Source organism: Cygnus atratus, chromosome 7 (genome assembly GCF_013377495.2).
Source record: "Cygnus atratus isolate AKBS03 ecotype Queensland, Australia chromosome 7, CAtr_DNAZoo_HiC_assembly, whole genome shotgun sequence".
Taxonomy (NCBI): Eukaryota; Metazoa; Chordata; class Aves; order Anseriformes; family Anatidae; genus Cygnus; species Cygnus atratus.
Genome location: NC_066368.1, coordinates 872382 through 896576, shown reverse-complemented (window position 1 = coordinate 896576; position 24195 = coordinate 872382). Strand labels below are relative to the sequence as shown.

The following is a 24195-nucleotide window of genomic DNA, read 5'->3' as shown; positions in this document are numbered from 1 at the left end:
CATTCGAGCGGTGCCTGTCAAGTAATGTGTGCGTGGAGGAGAGAATCTGACATGCTGATGGTGAATTTAAACGTCATCTTTGCCGTGTTACCAAATCCTGACTCATTATGGAGGCACATACTCATGCCTGCGTACGCTTTCAGCTTGTGTAAGAAAAAGCAAGCATGAAGATGAAGTTAATTTCTGTCTTGCTGAAGTTCAGCTTTCCTGCTCTTTATTCTTGTCGCTGCTTTGCCCTTGCATTGTATGAACGCATCGGGGCAACCGTGTGCCCTGGGAGCCCGGTGGAGATGGGTCTGATGTGACTCAAAGGACCTACAGCATCGCTTTGCTTGGTTCCGTTGAGAAGAAACTGCAGACTTGTGTAAATAAGGGAGCTGCGCTGTCCCCTCTGAGCTGCAGGCTGTTAAGTCGCTTTAACATCGGTTTAATGTGTGGGTTGGGGGGCAGGGTGCTGGGCAGCCTGGCCTTTGGCACGGGCCTTGGGAGCGGGCTGCCACCTCGCCTTACTGCTCTCCTACCTGTTTGCTCGCCCCTCGTGGGCCCGGTGCCTTAGCTAGGCCTGGCCGCAGGACCCAGACGCCGGCAGCTGCTCAAGGGAAGGGCTCAGTGTTTGTGCGCCGCCTCTCAGCGACAGCGCTGGCTTCAGCCACCTTCTGCTGCTGCTCCAAGTGTCCCGTGCTGCGCTGCCGCCCCGCGCCCTTGGCTGACCTCTGATCTATTCAGGGATTTACACTAGTTCAAAAAGCAGGCTTATTATGTGCCGGGTTAAATTCTGCTGGGTATGTAAAGGCAATTCAAGCCATTTTGCAAGTTGTTTGAGTATTAAAGGAGAAAAAAAAAAAGCACATTAGACCTGATGGATGCTTTAAGTGGGCAGCACAGCTGTAAGCTGGAAGAAATTCAGTCCGAGCAAAACTATGCTGTCCTTGGTTTACTCTCCTGACCTCTGATACATTGCGCTTCTGTATTAGTCTTCAATCACAAAAGTAGAAATCTGAAAATAGTCTAAAAAATTGTATATTCTGAAAAATAGATTATTTTGAATAACTTCTACATACATTGTCAAGTGATTCTCTATACCTTTAAAGTCTGGCTTACTTTTCAGTACAATCCAAATACAGAATTCAGCTTTCTATCAAATATTAAACTAAGAAACACAACACTGGGAAATATTTTCATTGCAACAACAGCCATGCCAGTCTTAGTCCATCCGAACTGCAGGGTAATGTTAGTCATTTCCATTGACTGTTCTGGCAGGTGTAGTATGGAGAATCTGCGTTCAGCCAGAAGCAGATGAGCAAAAAGTGCAGGAAGGAGGAGAAGGAGGGGAGTTGTTGAAGACTGGCAAGGAGTGCCGAAGCTGGTGACCAGGATCCTGCAGTAACTGCACTCCTGATGGCACTTGCCTGCCCCAACAAGTAGGCAATGGGAGGAGGGCCCGCTGGCAGCTCTGTGCCTTTGCCTTGTGTGATAGCTGCAGCGAACCCAGGGTGAGGAGCTGTTAAACCTTAGGGCAGCTCCCTGCGCCCCACCCCAGAACCCTTTTGGTGCAAACAGACGCTGTGTGACACCGAGTGGGGGGGGGTCTCTTGCAATAAGTGCAAATCAAGTAACAAGCACTTGTAAGGCACTGTGTATCTGTAACTTGTTAAGCTCAGATGCAATTTTTTAACACTTTTTTATTGTTAACAGTTTAACAGGCATTAGGCTTTGAATTTATTCATTTTCTTTGATTACTTTCTTCCCTCTAGTGCATCTCTGGGTATGTTTTTTCCTTTGCTAATCTTACTTGCTCTTTTTACATTCTTGTATTACGTTCTCTCTCGTTGGGAACAGCCCAGCAGAGAGGGACTTGGGGGTTCTGGTGGACAAAAGCTCGACATAACCCAGCAGTGCGCGCTTGCAGCCCAGAAAGCCAGCCGTACCCGGGCTGCAGCAGAGCAGGCGTGCCTGCAGGGATGTCCCCCTCTGCTCTGCCCCGTGAGCCCCACCTGCGGTGCTGCATCCAGCTCCGGGCCCCCAGCCCCAGAAGGACACGGAGCTGTTGGAGCAGGGCCAGAGGAGGCCTCGAGGATGCTCAGAGCGCTGCAGCCCCTCAGGCTGTGGGGACGGGCTGAGGGAGATGGGGGTGTTCAGCCTGGGAAGAGAAGGCCCCGGGAGACCTTGTAGTGGCCTTCCTGTACCTAAGGGGTCCTCTAAAGAGGATGGAGAGAGGCTTTTTACATGGGCAGATAGTGACAAGGACAAGGGGGAACCATTTAAAACTAAACGAAGGGAGGTTTAGAGTAGATGTTGGGAAGAAATTCTTCCCCCTGAGGGCGGCGAGGCCCTGCCCAGGCTGCCCCGAGGAGCTGTGGGTGCCCCATCCCTGGCAGTGCCCAAGGCCAGGCTGGGGGGCTTTGGGCAGCCTGGGCTGGGGCAGGGGTCCTGCCCATGGCAGGGGGGGGCCGGGTGGGCTGTAAGGTCCCTGCCAACCCAAGCCTTTTGGTGATTCCATCTGATTCTTCATTTAGTTGCTCTGCAGTGGTGGTTCTTTGCCGGTCCTGCCTAGGCCGTGGCCGTGTTTCTCACCAGTTGTGCCGTGAGGTCGTGTGTTGTCATTGCCTGTTGCAAAAGAGGTTTCTGCGCGTTCTGCTGTCATGTCTTACAGTTCAGCACAGCATCGCAGGGACATCCCAACTTCTGCTTTCCAAGTTGATTTAGGAGCACATAGCCTGTAGTTACCCCCCCCCCCCCGTGCACTCCCTTTCATTCCCATCAATTGTAGGTGATCGTGCAGTGTCTCCGGGACCTTCCTTCAGTTGTGAAACAAAATGCTCTCTAGAATCACAGGGCGTGGGGTAGGGGAAGGTGTGAGATCTTGATTGAAAGCACAGAAATGTTCTTTCTATGTTTAGTTTGCTCTGTTAATCTCCTTTACGGTTTGTGCCAGCTCTCTGGCTGTGGGCCAGGTCCAGTCACTTCCTCTCAAAGCTTGAGCCTTTCCAGAGAGCTTCGTGGTCCTTAAAAACAGCTGTTTGTTTGGATCTCCAGGACGGACCGCGGACTGAGGTATTGTGTATTAAAATGTTTCTCAAGGGGAGGGCCAGGAGACAGGTCGGCTAGTATGCATTTCTGTCAGTCTCTGAGCTAAATGTGAAGCTGTATTAAGTTACGTTTTCCAAAAATGTAATGGTAGAGATCCTTTAGAATGTGAAGCGTCCTTCTTTTTAGATAATGTTTGAAAACGGTGACTGCTTCGCTTCCTTGTCCATTAAGTGCGAGGAGGGCGATTTTGCCGAAAGTCTTCGAATAGCTCCCAAGAAGGAGAGAAGTTGATGCTGCTTGTGTCTAGCAGTCAGTGCTAAGCGGAGCGTGCAGCTGGACCACCTTCCGTCTGCCTACCGGGAGAGCTATACTTTGTGGGGTTCTTCAGGCTTTAGGCTGGAACAGGAATGGCAGTGTGCAGCCAGCTGAGAAAGGAAGAGTTCATGGTAGCTAATTTTAGATATCTATTTTAGATGCCTAAACGGAGAGCCGAGGCGTTGATATCAGTGTCAGAAATACCTCGTGTGAGTCCTTTGTGGGATTAGCCTGTAGGCCTCAGCTTGCTCTCCTTGGAGCTGTAACAAAAGCAGTCTCTGTCATCCCCCGCTTTCACCCCCGGCACAGCCAGCCCGAGAAGACCGGAGGGCTGATACTAGAGAACTTCACCAGGCTTAGGGCAGGGGGCTGGGGATACAGGGAAGTTAATATCCAGCACTGGTGTTAACAGGCATCAGCAGGGGAGGGAGGGGATTGTCCCCCTCTGCTCTGCCCTCGTCAGGCCCCACCTGGAGCCCTGCGTCCAGCTCTGGGCCCCCAGCACCAGAAGGACGTGGGGCTGTTAGAGCGGGGCCAGAGGAGGCCACGAAGATGCTCAGAGGGCTGGAGCACCTCTCCTACGAAGAAAGGCTGAGAGAGCTGGCGATGTTCAGCCTAAAGAAGAGAAGGCTCCAGGGAGACCTCATTGCAGCTTTTCAGTAATTAAAGAGGACTTATAAAAAAGGTGGAGAGTGACTCTTTGCTCAATCAGGTAATGACAGGACAAGGGGGAATGGTTTTAAACTAAAAGAGGGGAGATTTAGATTAGAGGTTAGGAGGAAATTCTCCACTCAGAGGAGGGTGAGGCACTGGCACAGGTTGTCCAGAGAAGCTGTGGCTGCCCCATCCCTGGAGGTGCTCAGGACCAGGTTGGATGGGGCCCTGAGCAACCTGATCTAGTGGGTGGTGTCCCTGCTTGTGGCAGGGGTTGGAACCGGGAGATCTGTAAGGTCCCTTCCTACCCGAGCCTTTTTATGACTTAGAGCATTTATACTAAGTTTTGAAATTTATGATAAGGCTTACAGGATGGTCTCCTGAGTCACTGGGAATGGTTTCCACCACGTTATTATAGAGATGGATGTTTTTAGCCTTCTAGCGTGTTTGGAGGTCATGTGCTGCCCGTGGAAGCACTCAGTGCTTTTAAATGTGAGGGTTCGACAGAATCAGTCTGGTTGCCGGCACCTTTCACCCAACGCTCCTTTTAATGTACCAGCTTTGGAAACAACTGGGAGTTTCCTACTGTGCGTGCAGGCCATAACTAAGTTAGAACTTCTTTCCAAAAGTGAAACTAAACATTAATTTTTCATGACTGTAAGGAGATATTGCCAGACACACATCTTACAGTAAAACCATAGGTCTTGCTGCTCTCCTTAGCTTACAAGAGTGCAAGTTCTTGTGGCTGCTTCCAGAACAGGGGAACGGGGGAACAAAGCTGGAGGGAAGGAGGCTGGGCACACCTCTCCATTTCCAAAACGTAATCACAGGGGTGCTTGTGTAGGAGAAGAGTGTGTGAGATGCTGTACGTGAGGAAGTACCGTGCTTTCCTAAGCGTTTGTATATTTTATTGTGAATTACATTGTTAGTATAAAGAAAAGGCTGAAATGGTGCACAGTGTATTTCGAGCAAATAATGTGGGTAGATACTTTGTGTACCTGGGAGAAGTTACCAATATTGTTTCCTGAAACTAAATAGAAAAGTATTCTTCTTGACTTTGAAATAATTGCACCTGTTAAAGGGGGATTTGTTTCTGGTAGGACAGTTTACTAACGTCTCAGGATAAAAATGACCTGTGCTAGAATGACTTTCAGATTCTGTGGTAGTGGAATATTAGTTTTGTTACGGGTAAACCTTTGTAGTTCAAGGGTTACCCTAATGTTTAAGTAGAGTGCCGAAAATGTCATGAAACTATTCTATCAAATCATTTTACTTCGGACTGCTTATCTCAGCTGTTCGTATCTTTCCTTAGTTTATTTCCTCTTGAAATGCCTTTTTTTCCCTGTGTATTATTGATTGATACTAGGATGTAGGATTTCTTTTAATCCTAGCACCGTTGTCAGTCTTGTAGTAGAGTTTAATTCAGATTACATTTCCAGCTAGCTCAGTGCACGCTAGCTTTGTCAGTTTTAGTGCAAAGTTCTTTATGTCATGGTATTTGGTAATTGTAACTGGAAAACCTCTTAGCCAGCCAACCATTTGTAATAACTTATTTATACATTTGCACAATTTAGACATGTATTGGGCACAAAACAAATGTATAATTGTGGAAATAATTAGCATGGATCAGTATAAAGGCTAATAGTATATTAACCACATACACAAAGGGGTTTGTGTGTGTGTGTTTTGGTTCTGTTTGAATTTGAGTTCTTGTACATTTTTCCCCAGGATTTTCGTGCAGGAAGAATGAGTCGGCTTTCAAACAGTGGCACAGTTCCCACATACGTGTGCTATGCAGGTTGCTGTGAGAGGGCCTTGATTAAACTTGTTTTCGTTCTCAAGCCAGCACAGTTCCAAATCAGCCAAGGCCTTTGCACGGCCCCCCGTGCACCTTGTGCGTGTAACTCTGTGCCCGTCTGAGGACTTGCACCAGGGAGAGGTGCCGAGCTTTGGGAAGGGGGTTACGGCGGTACGTTACCGTAGTTGTGAGAGGAAGTACATTAAAGAAAGGGGTAAGGTTACATATAAGGCAACCTGTACGTTCTTTCGGCTTACTTGGGATAAAGTGTGTGACCGGGATTCCCTGGGAGGGAAGCTGGCGTGCGAGGAGCTGCTCTCTTGGCAGCCATGGAAACCGCTCGGCCTTCTCTTCCATGCGGCTCGGTCGTAGCGTCGGCAGCGCTGGTGCTGATGTACTGACGATGTAGTTCTGGTGTTTTCCTTAACCTTCCAAAGAGGGGAACAGAGATGGCACTTGGGTGTGTATGGACAGCTTTTGTGTGATTCTTGACACTTGCCGTTTTAACCCGGAGGTCTGATGAAGACAAGTGTGAAATGGCGCTGCTGTGCTCAGTGTGCAGGTACAGCTGTGACAGAGTGGGTCTTTATGGTAAGTGGAAAGAAGTGTCTTCTCGATCGGTTTTTGAACTGAACAGCCAGTAGTACAAAATATGGCCTGAGTCGAGTGCGTATGGCTAACAGTCACACACACAGTGCATCTCCTCAGCGGGGCGTGTGGCTGACAGAATGACGGTACGGGTACACCGTGCTGGGTGTGCTGCGGGGAGCTGAGTGCTAAGGCAGTTCCTGAACCAGGAGATCGCTTAGCGCTAGTGAAACCCTTAAGCTGTACGCTGTTTTCTGTATGTAATTATTTATTGCTCTAAATCCATTTGAGCAGTTTGGAGGAGGGAAGGATTGCGTGAAGTAGGTTGTGTTTTCAGTACTTCCGTATGCAGTCTGTTACGGAGGCAAATGGCCGTGTACCAGGAATTGGATGCAAAATGTGAAATTAGGGTAAGGAGAACAGGGGAAATCGTTTTCATTCTGACAGTGTTCACAGTGAAGCCAGAAAAGATTGCATCTTAAAATGAGAAGCAGCTGAGGGAACTGGGGTGGCTTCCTCTGGAGAAGAGGAGGCTGAGGGGAGCCCTCAGTGCTCTCCACTGCTCCCTGAAAGGAGGCTGCAGCAAGGTGGGTGTCAGTCTCTTTTCTCAGGTGACGAGTGATGGGACCTGAGGAAACAGCCTCAAGGTGCACCAGGGGAGGTTTAAACTGGACAGTGGGAAGCATTTCTTCACAGAGAGGGCGGTCAAGCGCTGGGGCGGGCTGCTCAGGAGGGTGGTGGAGTCCCCATCCCTGGGGTGTTTGAGATGTGTGGATGTGGTGCTAAGGGACGTGGGTTAGTGGTGGACTTGTCCTGTTGGGTGAGGGTTGGTCTTGATATTGAAGGTCTGTGTAAATGCCCTGGGAGCTTCTGAGGTGGCGGTCGCTGCCGCTGGGCGGCGGGCAGGCAGGTGGGGATGGGTCTGTGCATGGACAGGGAGTCAAGCTAGAGAGACTAGGAGCTAGTACTGGAGTTGGTTTCAGCAAGTAGATCAGCTGAGGAGAGATTTGGGTTTTGAGTTCGAACTGTGTGCAGCAGTGGCGTGGGTTTTGTTCTCGTGCTATGGTCTGTGGGGGAGTCGAGATCAGCAATAATCCTGGGTTTTGTTTGTTTTTAACCAAAATTAAATCTTCTCATAATGCTTTAAAGAAAGATAGTAGACATATCCAGAAGCAGGTTGGTAGTGTAACGTTGAAAGCTGGGATAAATCTGTAGAAAATAGATTATTTATGTATTTATCAAAGGAGGTAAATTACAATACCTATACATGAGGAAAAAAAAATGTCTGGAGGATCTCTTAATAAAATCTGAAATATGAATGATGTCTCGAGAAAACTGATTAGACTTCCTAATCATTTTCCTGGTAAAAGGGGGGGATTATTCAAAGGAGCTTAGAAGTTAGCACATCAAAATCAATACAGGAAAGTAGTTTTCAACTAGTCTCTAATTGCAAACTCTGAAACTAATTGATATCAGATACTTCAAATCTTTTTTTCCTACCTGCCTAATGTAATGAAAAGTTGACGTGGCTAACAAGCACCAGTAGGGTTAAAAGTTTACTTACATGTTTAAGGTGAGTAGTACTTTGCTGCTGTTACCGTATGCCTAAAGTCTGTGACAGATCTATAGGTCCTTATCTATCCTCCCCCTTATTTAGAGATCATTTAATGGCAATTACTTCTTCATTACCACCTCCAAAGATTAATTGTGGCATGTAGTGGTGAATAAATACTGCTTGTTTTTTCAAGGTTTAAGTCCAAGAGAGCTTAAGTTAGTCTGCGCTGGAGGTCCTGCGGTCTCTTACTTCGCTGTCCTGTTCCTTCAGCTGCCGTCAGCCTTGCCTCGTTTGGTGTAGAAATGCTGATGCTTCTGCATGGAGTTGATTCACTGAACTCGATTGGCAAAAATTCTTTTTTTTTTCTTTTTATTTGGCCAGTTCAGCTTCCTGAACTAACTACGTAAATAGTTAGCTCAGGGGAAAGGCAGGCATGCACCTCGCACTGATAGGTGTAAGCTGCAGTGCTACTCCAAGGTAACACCACAAACGAACCGCTTCTGGCACGATTCTTACTCCTGGAAGCGCTGGGCAGGCATTACTCCTTACGTGGGTCAGTGTTCACTGGTGACAGGTAGAATACGTAGCTTGGCTTCTTAAAACAGCGTGCCTTCTCTTCGGTGACTGAAGGCTTTCAAGCTTCTGAAATGGAGAAATCACAGGATGGTTTAAATTGTAAATAAATTTTGACAGGCTTTGAAACGACTTAATTTCTGGGTATTAATGATGTAAATCAAGTAGTTTTGCTGTTGCATTAATATAAATTGTAATTTTGTTTTGTATTCAAGTCTTGAAACGTCTTGATTTGCTTTCCACATTACAGTGCTATTTTATTTCTGTTCTGTTTACAGCTGATATTATTTCAACAGTTGAATTTAATTACTCTGGTGATCTTCTTGCAACAGGAGACAAAGGTGGCAGAGTGGTTATATTTCAAAGGGAACAAGAGGTCAGTGACATGAAAAACAAAAGTGCTGTTACTACGCTGCTCTTGTGTTGCACAGTCTCACTTCATCTGCTCATGCCGTGAAGTTTAAATGGTTGGGTAGTTTTCTCAGAAGATGGTGTTAGCCATATTTATAAATATCTGCCTCGTGCTGAATTTGGTAATGTAGGTTGGTGGTGGTTTCACCCCCTCACTTTCAAAAAAAAAACCCTCACAAAACTGCAGTGAGTTTGTTATGTGTACCTATTATGCTCAGTATCGTAAGTGTAGAATTGCATTTGGAGTTTCTCCTAAACTTTACACTTAGGTGGATGTAAGACACATTCTAATGTTTTTGAAAATAGTGCAAAAGAACTGATTTATAAAAGAGCATACATGTTAAGCTGCAAAGACAACAGAGTAGCATGGTCCAAAAATTGAAGAATTAAAACATGAGGTGTTTTTTAGGATCCTATGAATCAAAAGCAGTGGTAACAGCTTCATCTCCAGAAACACTTGGGTGTTTTGGTTCAGAGGGTATGAAGACTTCCCCCTCCGGTAGTTAAGCAGATTTTCAGATGGCTCTGCCCAGTGCTATCAGTTGGGAGATAGTGCTGTGCTGTATTCTGCCCATTCATCAATGCAGATACATTGCCAAGCCTTTTATATCCAAAGTATTGGAAAAATACACTAAATGCTGACTTACTGATGAAGCCTTTTGCTGAAAAACAGTTTTCATGCCTTTTCGTGTCTGAGAGAAATGTGGAATTTTTCTTTTACGTCAACATTCCACGTGACAACTCCTTTTTCCCCCCCCCCCACCAAAGACCACGTATATCCTTCCCTTTGAAGAACTGATGAGAATTTGAACCTTTTCCGGGTTTAGAAATACCAGAAGTGATCGTGGAATTTTGATTCAGCTTGTTTGTGCATGAAGTGTACTGATCTTTAGGTGCTATGCTTTTTTTCCAGCACAATCCCCCTTCTTTCACTGTGTGGTTGGAATGATGCTCAATTAACCAATAGCCATCCATATTTTGCATTTCATCCTCGCTCTGATACTACTTACAGAACGTTTCACCGAAGATGGTTTATCAGTTTTACTCTGAGGATTTTGAGAGGCAGTGAAATGAAAATACCGTTGCTGGAAAAGCTGCTGAAACGTTACCCAACTACACCTAGACAGCACACTGCTCATTTATCATTTAGCCTGCTGTGTAGACTTAACTAAGGCACAGAGACCAAGGTCAAAAGGATCCACCTGCTCAGGATCTCTGACTTCCTTGACGCTTGTTCAGGGTGGAGCTATTATTGGTTGGCTTTCGGCTGTTTGTGCTCAGTTCCGTAACTCAAAACCCAGCTGTCATGTCTTTTCTTTGTAGTATTAAAAGAAAGTCACACTCTTCACACAGGAATATTCAAATGTCTTCTGGGAGCACATGTGGGCTGTAGGGAAGAGGTGGGCATTAGAGTCCTTTCTCTTGTCATCTACAAAACCGTGGAATTTCTGAAGAGGAGGAAGAGAAACCTAAAATAATAAGAACATGAAAGAAAATAGATAAAATGACTAGAAACATGATAAAATCTTAAACTTATAGTCAAAAAATTACATTGTTTAAAATAACTTCGGATAGTTATAAAATTTTACATACACTTTGTTTTTTGGAAGGCTGAAATGTTGGGCTCTGTGCCCTGAACTCATAGGGCATTATTTCAGTTGCAAGCAGCTGGTTATTCCAAGCAAATACATGAGTAAAGAGTGAGACCACTGCCCAGGCAACTTTCACAAAACATAGGTAGTTATCTCCATTACTTAACTACACTATTCTGTTTGGTTAGGTGAGAGGATCCTATCTAAAATGATTAAAAGTTAAATGACAGGGAGCGAAGTAATGTAAAGTCTCAGACTTAACTAAAATTCCATACGTGAAAGATTGCAGTTTAAAAAAAAAAAAAAAAAAAAAACCTCTGTAAAACCTTATCAGAGTTGCAAAGTCAAGCATGGAAATGCAAGTAAGTGTCAGAACAAAGGTTGCCTGTGGAGCCTCAGGTTGGCATAGCAGGCTTTAATTATGTGAGTCACTACTATTTTTTCCACAGTAACGCACTGTCAATCGATGTGCAAGATAGGCTTTTCCTGGGCAACTGATTTTCTTGCCTGCCTTTGGAAGTAAGTGACTTGCTTCTTCTAAAGTGTGATTTCCGATTGTGCTTTGGGGAGTTTGTTTTTTTCAGGTGTTCTGGGCACTGCAGCTCTGCAAGTGGAGCTGGTCTCCAAACATGAGTCACTATCTAATATTAAATTATTTGAAGAGCCCAATAACATTTTCTTCAAATCTAATACTGCAGGTCTGCAGGTACCTGCAACTTTGATCTCTGTTCCTTGGTGCCACAGATGCCAAGTGAAAATAATGCAAAGTTCCAGTTCTGTGAGGGGGGGGAAGAAGTTTTTTAGTGTACTTGTAATAGTCTTTGGTGTGTTACAATAAACTCCATAGAAAGCCTGAGATGAAAATAAGGTAATTCCAGCCTTCAGATTTTCATAATGAAAAAGGTTGTCAAAGCTTAATGATGAGCCTTGATAGCATTTCTGGATGCAGCATGTTTTAAAATGAGTAGGGAAGGAGCTACATCTAATGCTCATATAGCAGTGACTGTGCGCTGTCACTGTTTTATACAAACATATTTAATTGCACCACGTCCTCTGTCCTTTAACATTTATTTGCTAGTCTGGAAACCCTGTATAATGTCATGTTGTGATGAGCAGAGGATTGAGTTTTGGAAAGGAAGGAAAGGAGATAAGTGAAGTGTAGAAACTGATCCCATGGAGTTGGTGGTTTAGGATTTAGGACACAGCTGATTTCTCTGTTCCAGTTCTGTTGAAAGTACTGGGGAGCAGCAGTGTAACCCAGAGCTCTTCCAAATGAACCCAGGAACTCTTCTGCAGACAGCACGCCTCTTTGAAGTGCTTTGATACAAGTAGACAAATATTTGTATAGAAAGTTACTTTTAAAAAGGAAGTCTGTGCATATTGTATTGATGCTAAACTCTAGTAAAAACGTCAAATTGAGCAAGACCTGTTGTAAAAAGTTTACTTTCTAATTGACAGTTTCTAGTTGTTACTTTGTATGTATAGTTCCTAATGAACCGAGTAACATCAGCTTCAAGAAATATTATGTTTCCTTGCAGAATAAAAGCCGTCCTCTTTCTAGGGGAGAATATAATGTTTACAGTACCTTTCAGAGTCATGAACCTGAGTTTGACTACTTGAAAAGTCTAGAAATTGAGGAAAAAATAAATAAAATTAGGTGGTTACCACAACAGAATGCTGCTCATTTCCTGCTGTCTACAAATGGTAAGAACACTTTATTTTTGCAAAAAAACCTTCCTGTATGTCATTTGAATATTATCTCATCGATGATCCACTTGTGGGGTTTTTCTGCAGTGTTTTGGGGTTGTTTTAGTTTCTTCCTTAATTACACACAGTGTCTGTTTTGATTGTAATACCTTGTAAATTACTGACTTCGGAGCTTGGAAGTAATGAAGTAGCAACAGCACAGGCATGGTTGCAGAGCTACGCTCTGTGGGTGTGCTGGCCACGTCGTCAATTTACGTGCCCTGGTGCTCTGCTTTTCAGTATGCATTCAGCGTAAGTGTGTTGCCAATATGCTGAACTGTAGCACAAGTCTAAAATTAACTTGATCATCCTAATTTTGAAATTGAATTTTTTGTGATCCCAGATGAATTTAGAATAAAAGCATTTGAAATTGAAACTCTGTAGTTACAATGCTCTTCTGATTCTAAAACGTCGTGTGTGCTTTGAAGAGCTTATGGATTAAAAGACAACGGTCACTCTAGGAGCACATTTGTACCATTTTTTCATTCACATTATTTTCTTTAATTTCTTCCCTTATTGTATTAGCGGTTACATGTATTGCTGAAGCAGTCGGTGCTGTGACTATTAGCACTGTTTCATTTTGATGCATCATGGAGCAAGTTGTAACTGTAAATGCAGAACTGTGCATGAAAAAAAACTTGCCTTTGACAGAGGGATGCACTTGTTCCTAACAGTTTGGTTCGCCTTTTACCTTGTTCCTAGATGATCTTTTGTAAGTGCTGATGTATGTTCTGTTATACAGAACTTCAAAAGCAGGAATGACTTCTGTCTGCTGGACTTTGAAATTAAATTCATCTATTTTGATCCAAGTCCAGCTAAACTCAAGGCGGTCTCTAAAGTGTGTCATCTTAAATGCATTAAATATGTGTAGTAGTCTAGGGAGAAGAGGTTTGTTTCCAGTTAGCGGAGGATCTCACTCTCGGCGTGTACTTCCTTGCTGCATTTGGACAAACTGCCCCTGGTAGGACCCGGGAAGTACATGCCTTTGGATGTGGAATCCTAAAGCAGTGCGGCAAACCTCCTTCTCAGTTACTGCCTCTGCCTGACTCTTCTCTCTCCTTAAGGGAGTTACTTTAATTCAAGCTATTCTTTTTTTGTTGTTTTTGTTTTCTCTCCCTAGCATTTGTCTATTAAAAATGTTAGATAGTAATAGAGGGCTCACTGCTGAATTTTGGTGATCAGCATGTGAAACTTCCCTTGCAAAGGGTCATTTTGGTGAATGGTAGGCATTGTGCTCTACCATTCAGGCAGAAATTTGTATTTTATTCAAACTGAATGTTATATTAAAGTTAAAAATGAAATCTACTTATTTTTCTTCTTCCCTTAAATGGTATTTCCATGCATTTCCCATCCGCACCCTCTAAGTGCATATTTTCTGTTTATTTTTAATGTACTAATTCTGCTAAACTATATTGCTGAAGGCAAAGTCCTTCATGTCTACGTAGGGAAGGTTGTATTTCATATTATGTAGTTGTTTAAAGGACGCCAGTGGGATCCTTTCTGTGGCAAGCAGTAGAAACGTAGATGGATGAATAACACACTTCGCTCACTCCATTAGTTAGGGAATTTATTTTGAATTTAATTCATTCTCAAGGATGTGAATTTTTGTTGGTTTTAGATAAAACTATTAAATTATGGAAAATAAGTGAAAGGGATAAAAGAGCCGAAGGTTATAATTTAAAAGATGAAGATGGAAGACTTAGGGATCCTTTCAGAATCACAGCACTACGGGTATGTTTCTGCTCTTTGACTTTAAATATCTTTTTGCATGTACTTCTCTACCTTTGTTCAGAGTTGTCAACTGAAATGTGTAGATTATAAATGGTGCTTTGGTCGGGGTAGTTGATAACCTTTTAATTTTTTTAAAAAACGCACTTGATTTTATAGATAAATACATGTATTTCTAAAATCATAAAATAAGGATCCTTTGGAAAACTTGAGACAAATTTCAAAACTAAGATATTAACTTCTCAATAGTTATTTTTTCTTGGAACATCTTATTTTTTAAATGGATAGGAAACTTAATACTTAATTTTGATTTTTAAAAGTTTGTCTTAGAGAGGGTGTTTTTGTTAGAGGCCAGCTCATGGGCATTTGAGAAACCTAATGTGTATATATACTTCTGGAGCCTTGCTATTTGTCCATTTTCATCGTGATGTTACGGTAGGGTTAGTGCTCCAGACTTGGAACCTTTTAAAGCATGAGTTCAAAACCAAAGCAGTCATTTGGGGTTAGGGGATTTTTGATGGATTTTATTTTTGTTGCTGTATCTATAAATAGGAATTGAACCAAGGCTCTCACTACTTCTAAAGCTGTTGTCACTCCTGACACTTGCAGGAACTGTGCTGTTGTGGTTTTGTGGTTTTGTTTCGTTGATGTTGTTGCTGATGATGTTTGGATTGTTTTTTTTCTCTTGCTTTGCTTAAATTGAGTATCGAAGCTTTAGGTATACATCAGCATGATGCCTTGTCGTGCTGGGAAAGGTTACCCGCTGCTGGGAGGTAGCTTCCTACTTAGCGTGTAGGAGCCAAGATCTGACTGAGTACTCCAAATAAAATATGTAAAACCAGGGAAACAAATCATACGATGCCTCAGCCCAGTGGCTGGAAGTAGGTAGGGATAAAATTTGGGCTTCTCCAACCCTGCCATTATGTAGGAGTAGACAACCCATCGGGGAGCATGGAAAGTCCAGAACACGGCCAGAACGGTTCTGCTGGACACTGGCTGATACTGGCTATACCGCTCAATGAGCACGTTGGCATCTGCTTCAAACACTGGAATGTTTTTAGGAATCATCAAGCTGAATTGAGAGGGGGAGGAAGGGGGGCAATAAAAAGCAAGAACCACTTTTTTAAAAGTTAGTCTTCTAATTTTGCTGCCCTTCTGGGAAAGGAAGGTTGGGCTGGGCTGCAAACCCTGCCAGGCACATCATCGTACAAGAAAAGGTGATGGAATGAACCGAGCGTGAGAAAAGATTGGCAGAAGGGGGAGGAAAAACTTACCGACAGTTACCCTCATATGTTAAAAATATCAAGTTTTAGAGATCTAGAGCGTATGTAACTTGGCCTATTACAGGTATTGTTTCCATACATCCTTACAGAAGTAGAACCCCATTTGTTTGTAACAAAGTAGACTTTAGGAGGAGTGCTTCAGAGCCTCCTGTGTGTGGAGGCCTTGTCACTTCCAAGTGCCGTTCCTGATGACTCCCATTAAAGCATCTTCAATTTCACAATTGATAATTGTTGGAGCTAGGAACACTCATGGTCAGATAGGAATATTGCCTAATAAGCAGTAATAGATTAATTTTAATAATTACCTTTTATGATCTAAACAGACTAAGATACAAACATGGTGAAAACAATTACAGAGCTCTTAGATTAATCTGTTTCTTGTTCAGGAAGACAAATTACCCTGAACAGTGTCATAACTCTTTTCGTGGTTAGATGATGTAAGATGGTGTTCTAGTACACACAGTTCAACAGCACAGCATGGGAACGTCCATGGACAGCATTAAACTGTTGACTTGCTGGTCAGTGACAAGGCTGGGGAAGGAGCAAGAAGAAAGCTTAATACACTTGGCTGGGATAAGCCACGTCCTTTGGATCGTCCTTTGGATCAGCTAGCTGTGAAAATAGAGCGTTTACATGTTCCTGAAATCGTACTCATTGTTCAGTGAACAAATAGGGGAGGTCCTTTGCAAACTTCTTAACAATTTCACCAGCACCCTCTAAGATATGGAGGTCATTTTTAAGCACTTGTTTCCAATTAACAGCATCTTCAAATGCCATTATAAACATGTACTATTTTCCTGATGGGTGAGGTACGAAGCTTCCTTATTTGACAGGTAACTTCCGAAGAAGGCAGTGACCCAGGTTTTGTGCGAGCGGTCTGTCAAGTCACCATTCATGGCCTGGTTTACTGCATCTCTTGCTCTGAGGATTTAGAAGGTGTTTAGAACTTAATCTATTTATAGAAAACAGAAAATCCAAGTTTTTCTATTAGTGCTTGCCATTAGACAGTGTGCTATTGTGCATCTCTTAGCTTCGGGGTTGCAGCTGTGCTCTTTAATTTCATGGGGGGGGAGGATAAATTTATATTCCTGTTGGAAAACTGGTGGGAGGGTGTCAGTAAGTCGAAACAGAAATAGATGGGGTGAAATTAATGTCTTCTGAATCAGAAATCAGCTTTATGCCCAACTTGACCATTCTCTTTCACGTTTCAGGTGCCAATATTGAAACCCATGGACCTAATGGTAGAAGCAAGTCCCAGAAGGATATTTGCAAATGCACATACTTATCACATAAACTCTATTTCAGTAAATAGTGATCATGAAACATACCTTTCTGCAGATGACCTAAGAATTAACCTATGGCATTTAGAAATCACAGATAGAAGTTTTAGTATCCTTTTTTTGGTCCTCTGTGAGCACTAGGGTACGTGTAAGTTATGTATGTTTAACAGAATCACTTTAATTTTGTGAACTGGTGTTCAAATCTATAGATAAAAATGCAGGATTTAAAAATCTAGAGACTTAATGCAGGGAAAGCAGGCGTATTAGGATGCTCTCGCTCATTCTGAGTGCAAGCATTCTACCAGTGAAAAAGTGCCAGTAGAAATGTTGTAGAGAGCTTGTTTTATTTATGGAGTTTATACTTGAAGCACGAGTTGAAAGATTTGAAAAGTAGATCCTGTGTTACTGTAGATCTTTCCAAAGTTTAAGGTCTCTTAACTGTCTAAAATAACATTTCTCTTGCAGAAGACAAATTTTATTTTTTTCCATATCAAATGGTATTGTCAACTGTAGAAAAAAATCTCAAATCTTTTTGCAAGCCTGTCTATCCAGAACTGTAATAGTATGTCCTCCTCAGGCAAATCTGCAGTAAAACAAAAGTTGCAGAAATACATATCAAAACGATCTTATGGAAGTTATCTAAAGCTTTAGATCAGCAAGTAAAGTATATTCAGCGTTTGATAAGAAGTGTTAAAAAGGAAGTTTGAGAGGAATCTGAAAGCTCTATCTGGGAGCTTAATTAATCTCTGAGTTTAATCTTTACTGGGTGCTGATTTGAGGGATTGGAGGCTAGCTTCTTCATAAGAACAATCTTTTACCCCCTTTTTTTTCTTTTTAAAGTTTTTCTTATGCAAATAAGAGCTTATAGCAAAAATACAAATTAATTCTCGCCTCTTTTTGTGATTTTGTGGATAGATGGGGCTTTTGTTTTGGAGCAAATTCTTTATATCATCTTTCAACTCTTCTTCAGTTACCTCCAGCATCTCCAGAAGTAGATTTGTAACAATGAGGTCTGGTGTTATGGTTCTTTTTTAATCTTCTGCGGTCGCTTTACTTTGTGTAGATTGCTGATGGTGGAAATTAAAACCTTGCCAGGTTTTCTACGCTGTATTTTCTACACTTTTTTAGATAGCTACTTGAAAGCAATGATTCAAATGTGAGGTGTTACATACCTTTACCGAAACCTTCCCAGATATTGTAGATATTAAGCCTGCTAACATGGAGGAGCTGACAGAAGTGATCACCGCTGCAGAGTTCCACCCTCATCACTGTAACGTGTTTGTCTACAGTAGTAGCAAAGGAACTATTCGCCTCTGTGACATGCGTTCTTCAGCCCTCTGTGACAGGCATTCAAAGTGTAAGTCAGGATGCACCTGTGGTTTATGGGTTTCTCGCTTTGTTCTCATGTAAGATAGAATGTATAGGTGTTTGCTTATAAATAAATATACCAAGTTCTGCTTATTGGTAAAGAGCATACAAGGTAAGGAGTGGTAGTTTTGTAGAATGGAACATTTTAATTGTCTTGTTCTAGGCCATCAACAAGCAGAAGTGTAGCATGAGACAATTGACGATCTGACTCTGCTCCTGTTTACCCATTTATGCATCATAAACTGATGGGAACAAGTGCTTTTGGCACCAGTGAGACCTGTCTTCTGTCCAGACTCAGTCTTGGTGCTTCTCAAAGGTATCTGCTTATCAAATCCCAGTTCAGGGCAGTTTATTCACCTTTGTGCATTAGCAACTGGGCTGCTGCTGATGATGATCCGTTTAGTTTGTTACCATTTGCAGCTCATAAGATAGAATATAGCCTTAAAAATAAGCACTGAGTTTGAAGTTAGTTTCCAGGGATGAAAGATGAATGCTTTTTGGTCTGCTGAGCTATGTAAACTTATGTAGGTGAGGAAAGCTTTTCTATTGAAATCAGAGGGAACACTGTCAGTGCTTTGCACACAGCCTATTGTTTCTTTTTTTGCTAATGTAACAGTTATGGTTTATCGGTATTACTATTCCTGTGGGTTACCCTACCACACTGATATTTGCAGGTAAGATTTCTATAGTGAAGATCAGGATTTCTTCTTGGTGAAGGGAAGTACTTCTGCAATGTGAAATGTGGAGTGCTAAGCCATTTCAGCTGTGTGACTTAGCGTTGCATCAAATTACATACTAGCATTTTATTTTTTTAACCGTTCATTACTGAAAAACATCCTGTTAAAAGGGTCTATTCAAAAATGATAAAAGAAATTCTGGATAGCTTGTGTCATGAAATACTGACTTCAGAGATTGACTTTCAATTTAAGAAATATTTCTTTCTGCTTTCTAAAACCATACCTTTCATTTCAAGTGTAGATACTAATATTTCCTTTCAAGAGGTTGCATTGTACAACTTCTGTTCAGATCTAAATAAAAGTATGCTGTACAGTAGTCTCAAAATGTGTGGGTCATGCATTAAGATCTTGTTTTGGATGCTGACATTTTCACCTGCCATTGTCCAACTTAATTTGTAGATCAGTTGTAACGTTTTAACTGCACATGTACTGTTGTTTTTTAACTTTTTTCTCTGATTCATCCCTTAAGACCTGTGAATTGTTTGCTGATGCTGTGCTCCAGTTGAGAATGCTGGAGATAGTCGTAAAATTGCTGGAATGTAACATTGTTTAAAAAGAGACTATTTTTAATAATTTAACAGCAACCTCTTTTTTTTAAAGAAACTAGTATCTTAACTTAAAATTGTCAAAGTACTGGTGAATGTTGGAAGCTGTAGAATTTGATGTTGGTTTCATTGGTAATTGTCTTCTATCTACAGTTTTTGAAGAGCCTGAAGATCCTAGCAGCAGATCATTTTTTTCAGAAATAATCTCATCGATATCTGATGTAAAATTCAGTCACAGTGGTCGATACATGATGACAAGAGACTACCTTTCTGTTAAAGTCTGGGATCTCAATATGGAAAACAGGCCTGTAGAGACATATCAAGTATGAAGTTCAAGTTCTCTTAAATGCCCTCTTGTCTTCTTTTTCTTTAAATCTCTCTAATATCAATTTAAATGTTTCAAAAAGGTTCATGAATATCTTCGAAGCAAGCTTTGTTCCCTATATGAAAATGACTGCATTTTTGACAAATTTGAATGCTGCTGGAACGGTTCTGATAGGTAAGTTGTTTTGCTTTGTTTGTTTGTCTCTCAGCTTTAGGAATTTGATTTTGTCCCAAAACTCGTAAGTGATATTTAACTTTAAGGGAGTAATTAGCTAAATTCAAATCAACTCGGGGGGGGGAGACGTGTTTTGTGGTGGGTGTTTTTTGTTTTGTTTTTAGTTTTTATATTTGAAATCTTTTAGGGGGGATAAACACAAAACCATTCTTCAATCTTCTATCCTCCAGTTGAAGGAGTAGAATAAGGCTTTGTCAGTATGTTTCTAATACAAATTCTTGTTGAAGCTTTATATAGTCAAGACTGGCCATTTCAAGTCATGAAAATGTTACTCAGTTTTGTTTTCAAATAGTATACAAGAGCACGCACTCAGTATTTTCCAGATTAAATCTTCTTTCTGTTTTCTGTAGACTAAAACAGTTAGATAATGATTTGTATTTGTTGCAAATCACAGAAATACTTGTCTCACCTGCAAATTGTAGAAGCATTATAATCAAATAGCAAAGCCAGTATACTGGCACAATTTGTGCATGTTTCTTGTCACTAGCTATGTATTAAAATGTTTTCAGAACCCATGGGTAAGATCATGGCAGATCTGGATCTTCTGTCTGGATGTTTTTTGTTGGCTTGCCTATGCGGTTCTTGCCTTTTTTTTTTTTTAGGATTTGTATTAATATTTCTGAAATACCTAAATTCGTGACTTGTCCACCACCAAATGCTTTCAAGCTGTTAAACGAATAGGTACCAGTTTTGATTTGATAGTAACAGGATCATCCTGTGAAACAAGCTTTGGCCTAATAATGGAGAACCAAAGATCCACCAAATAATTTAGAAGCGGACAATGATCAAGGAAGTCAAATCTGGCAAACTGTGTACAGGAGTCAGTGAAGGAAGTAAAATCTACCTGCGTTGCTACTGGAGTGATATTTGAGATTGCATGTAATGCTATATGCTGCTTAACAATTTTCTGCAGAAACAGTATTAGAGAAAATGGGTTACTGTCAATACCAGGTTGTAAGTGGCTATGAGTTACTGTGGGGGGAAAAAAATCATGCTGATTCAATCAGTGTACGAACAATACTTCTTAGCAATATTTCCATTATCTAATATACAGCTTCTTTTATTCATTTCATATGTTTTTTACTAAATTAAAATGCAAAGAAACTGACACTTATTTCTACATTTTTCAAGTAACTCCAGTTAATCTTTAAAAAAAAAAATCAAAACAACATCATCTGATTATGACAAAATAAGAACATAAGTTGTGTTGCTCACCTCCCTTTGAAAAATTCCTTTGGCTCTGCATTCCCCCGTACAATCTGAGTGATGTATGTTGTGTTAATAGTATCTCATTCTGCTCCTAGTCTTTAATTTCTAATGCCATGAAGACAACAAAAAAAACTGCTCATTGGAAGCAAGGTACATGAAAGTATTTTCAGACGCAGTTTTTTTTTCCTGCCTCGTTCAAATGTAAATTTAGTACTGTATGGAAACTCTGAATTGTTCCTGACGGGCTGTATCAGCTACTCGAGTAAAGGGTTTCTTTTGCTGCTACAGAGCAATTTTTTGTAATTAATCCATTGGTATGTTCATGGTCAGCATTTGCAAAGGAAAGCACTTCTGGGTGTCATAGTCTGTTGAAATTAAGTAGTTTACAATTGCTTTGGTTCCACTATAACTTTTGGAGCAGCGGGATAAAGGGATGGAGTAGAAATAGGAAGGCCCACTTTGCTCACATTAAGATGAACAAAGCCCAAGACTCTGCTGAGAGCTGGTCCCAGGAGGCACAGGCCGGGAGAATACGTGGAAGAGAAGTTCACGGAGTGGAAGCAGTACTAAATACCCAGCAGAGCTGAGCAAACATACATCAGAGAGGAAGAGAGTGTAGTGCCAAATACTGGTCATGAATTTGATTTGACAGTCACCTTGTGGGTAAGAGATGGAAGAAAGGGATTGAATACCACTGCTGGAAGCCTAGTGAGATTTCCTTTTTTGTGTTTTCCAACAGTGCTATCATGACTGGATCTTACAACAACTTCTTTAGAATGTTTGACCGAAACACGCGGCGGGATATCACTCTAGAAGCGTCCAGGGAAAGCAGCAAACCTCGTGCCATCTTGAAACCGCGTAAAGTGTGTACAGGTGGTAAAAGAAAGAAAGATGAAATAAGTGTTGACAGTCTGGACTTCAACAAGAAGATTCTTCATACAGCATGGCATCCCATGGAGAACATCATTGCTGTAGCTGCCACCAATAATTTGTATATATTCCAGGACAAAATTAACTAAAGATGACTTACTTGAGGACAGAGTTGTCTTCTTACATAGTTAAGCTCAGTTGTTATCTGTAAAAGAGAAGGCCTTGTTGTCCTACCAGTGAAGAACATTGATGCACTTACTTCCCTTTAGATAAAGGAGAGAATCTGGCCTGTTTTTTGAGTTCATGGTGTAGTTCTGCCTTCAGTGGGGGTATGGAGTGTCAGTTGCAATTTTCTGAGAAAAACCCTCTAGAAGCAGAATTGATGGACAGTGCTCAATCAGGCCAATACTCAAAACAAATGTATTTATTTAAGTCTGAGCCTTCCTTTCCAGTTTATAGACCAAAAATTTAACACCCAAGAAGAAAAATTGTCATAAAAATGTAATTTCTATCTCTTGCGCTCTTTCTCTGCTGTAATATTTGGGCCTGTCAAAACATATATTGTGCTTAATGCCTGTAAACATTCCTCCTCTGGCCTGTATCTAGGCTTAGGTGTTTTTACCTTTGAGCACTTAGGTAGGTCTTGAGTTGGGTTCATAGACAGGTTTCCATGAATATTTACTCACCAACTGTATCTATAACCACACCTTCTGGTGTAAACCACTTAATAAAATAACAAACTATAAAAAGTGTTTTTAAATCTGATGGTATGTATTCAGTTTTTTTATTTTTTTTATTGCATGTACTGGGATTGTGCAAAATAACCCTAACGGGCAGATTTGACAGTGTTTGTCCCAAACTATTAAATTTTGGCAGACTAATACAAACTTTTTTGTGTAGTAATTCAAATTCTAAATTTAGAGTTTCCTTGAAGGTGTCATTTAATTTTAAGTTGCGCAATTTTTTTCCTGTAAGATGCCATTTGTATACCAAGTAGGAGAATGAAAAGGTTGGTATAAAGATGTCCACAGCCTTAATAGAAAGTGACCACCTTGCACAGAAGGGAAAACAAAATGTGTAACAAATGTTCTTCTTTGGAGATAAAAAAATAAAGTTTATCTGATGCCTCTCAACGTTAGCTAGAGACATACCTTATGTGCATTATGTTTTTTTTAACCTTTTTAGTACTTGTCATGAAGATACACTTTATTTTAAATATTTGGCATAATGTATTGTATTTCACATTGCCGTTCAAGCAAAAAGGTATCTTGATTATGCCAAGCAGCAACACAGCTTAATACTTTTTACACATTCTGACTTTAACACCCAGATGTCAGAAAACACTGAGGCTACAAGCTGGTGTTAACTGCATTTGTTATAATCCTGTTCTTGCTGTTTGTTTTTTTTTGTTTGTTTTTTTAAGCCTTAGGTACTTTTTTTTTTTTCCAAAGGGGCCTAAAATGCATCAACCTTCTCTTCACCATAGGCTAGCATGAATGAGAAATTGTTCCTGAAGCTATTGCAGCACATTTTAGTTCCATCAGGTAGCTAAACATTACACTCTGTAAAATGTGCCTGCCAATTAGAAATTCTTTGAAAAATTAGATCCCTTGAGCTTCTGAAAGGAGATACAGAAGTGTGGTTTACACTCCGTTTTTATTAAAATGAAGGTGTATTATGATTACTGAATCAGAACTGCGTATGCAACAATAAAATGTCTCTGTTCTTACCCTCTCAATTAATGTCCATAGAGTGCCACTCTTGTTCACAGTAAGCTAGTAAGTACAACTAACTTTGAGGTTCTACAAATAAAGTTTAAATTAAAACAAACAACAAACCCTTATACTGTATATTGGTTGTGACACTATTTGCAAATCTTGAAATGTGGAACTTCTGGGTCATTAACGTGTTAGATTTGACCTCGTTCCTAAAATGCATAATAGAGCTAATACAATGGGATTGTACATACTTGTTCAATTATTTTGACCAAAAAGTTTAATAAATTTTAAATGTTTACCTGGATTTGCTCTGTGTATTTTGACAACTTTTTATTCCACAACTTCTTCCTTTTGTGAGATAATTGGCCAAACTAAGCGACCTGAAAACTTATATTTCCATTTTGAATGGTCATACCTCTAACTCAAAGCGGTCTGTTCGTGTTCACGGATTATCTTAGTGCTGTCTATTTTTATCTATTCTTTCAGCTTCAGCAAATGTAAGTGGAAAATGAGTAAAAAGAGAAAGGTACAAGAAAATCATGTTTTATATAATAGATTTCATTACATCCTATTTCAATTAAATAGCTTTTAATGATTCATTAAATTTTTATCATTTAACTCTACCTAAAAGCTAAC

At 41.0% G+C, this 24195-nt stretch overlaps 1 protein-coding gene across 1 annotated transcript in view; it reads left to right on the top strand.

Annotated features, from left to right (window-relative positions):
• Positions 1 to 23863, top strand: part of PPP2R2D (protein phosphatase 2 regulatory subunit Bdelta) — a 29592-nt gene extending 5729 nt beyond the window's left edge. Inside the window, exons 3-10 of the mRNA XM_035547812.1 lie at positions 8792 to 8889; positions 12055 to 12220; positions 13881 to 13993; positions 16485 to 16662; positions 17746 to 17910; positions 19357 to 19526; positions 19611 to 19702; positions 21711 to 23863. Of these exons, the coding sequence (XP_035403705.1) occupies positions 8792 to 8889; positions 12055 to 12220; positions 13881 to 13993; positions 16485 to 16662; positions 17746 to 17910; positions 19357 to 19526; positions 19611 to 19702; positions 21711 to 21990 (1262 nt within the window). The 3' untranslated portion in view covers positions 21991 to 23863. The remainder of the gene's footprint in view (positions 1 to 8791; positions 8890 to 12054; positions 12221 to 13880; positions 13994 to 16484; positions 16663 to 17745; positions 17911 to 19356; positions 19527 to 19610; positions 19703 to 21710) is intronic.
• Positions 23864 to 24195: the final 332 nt, after the last annotated feature.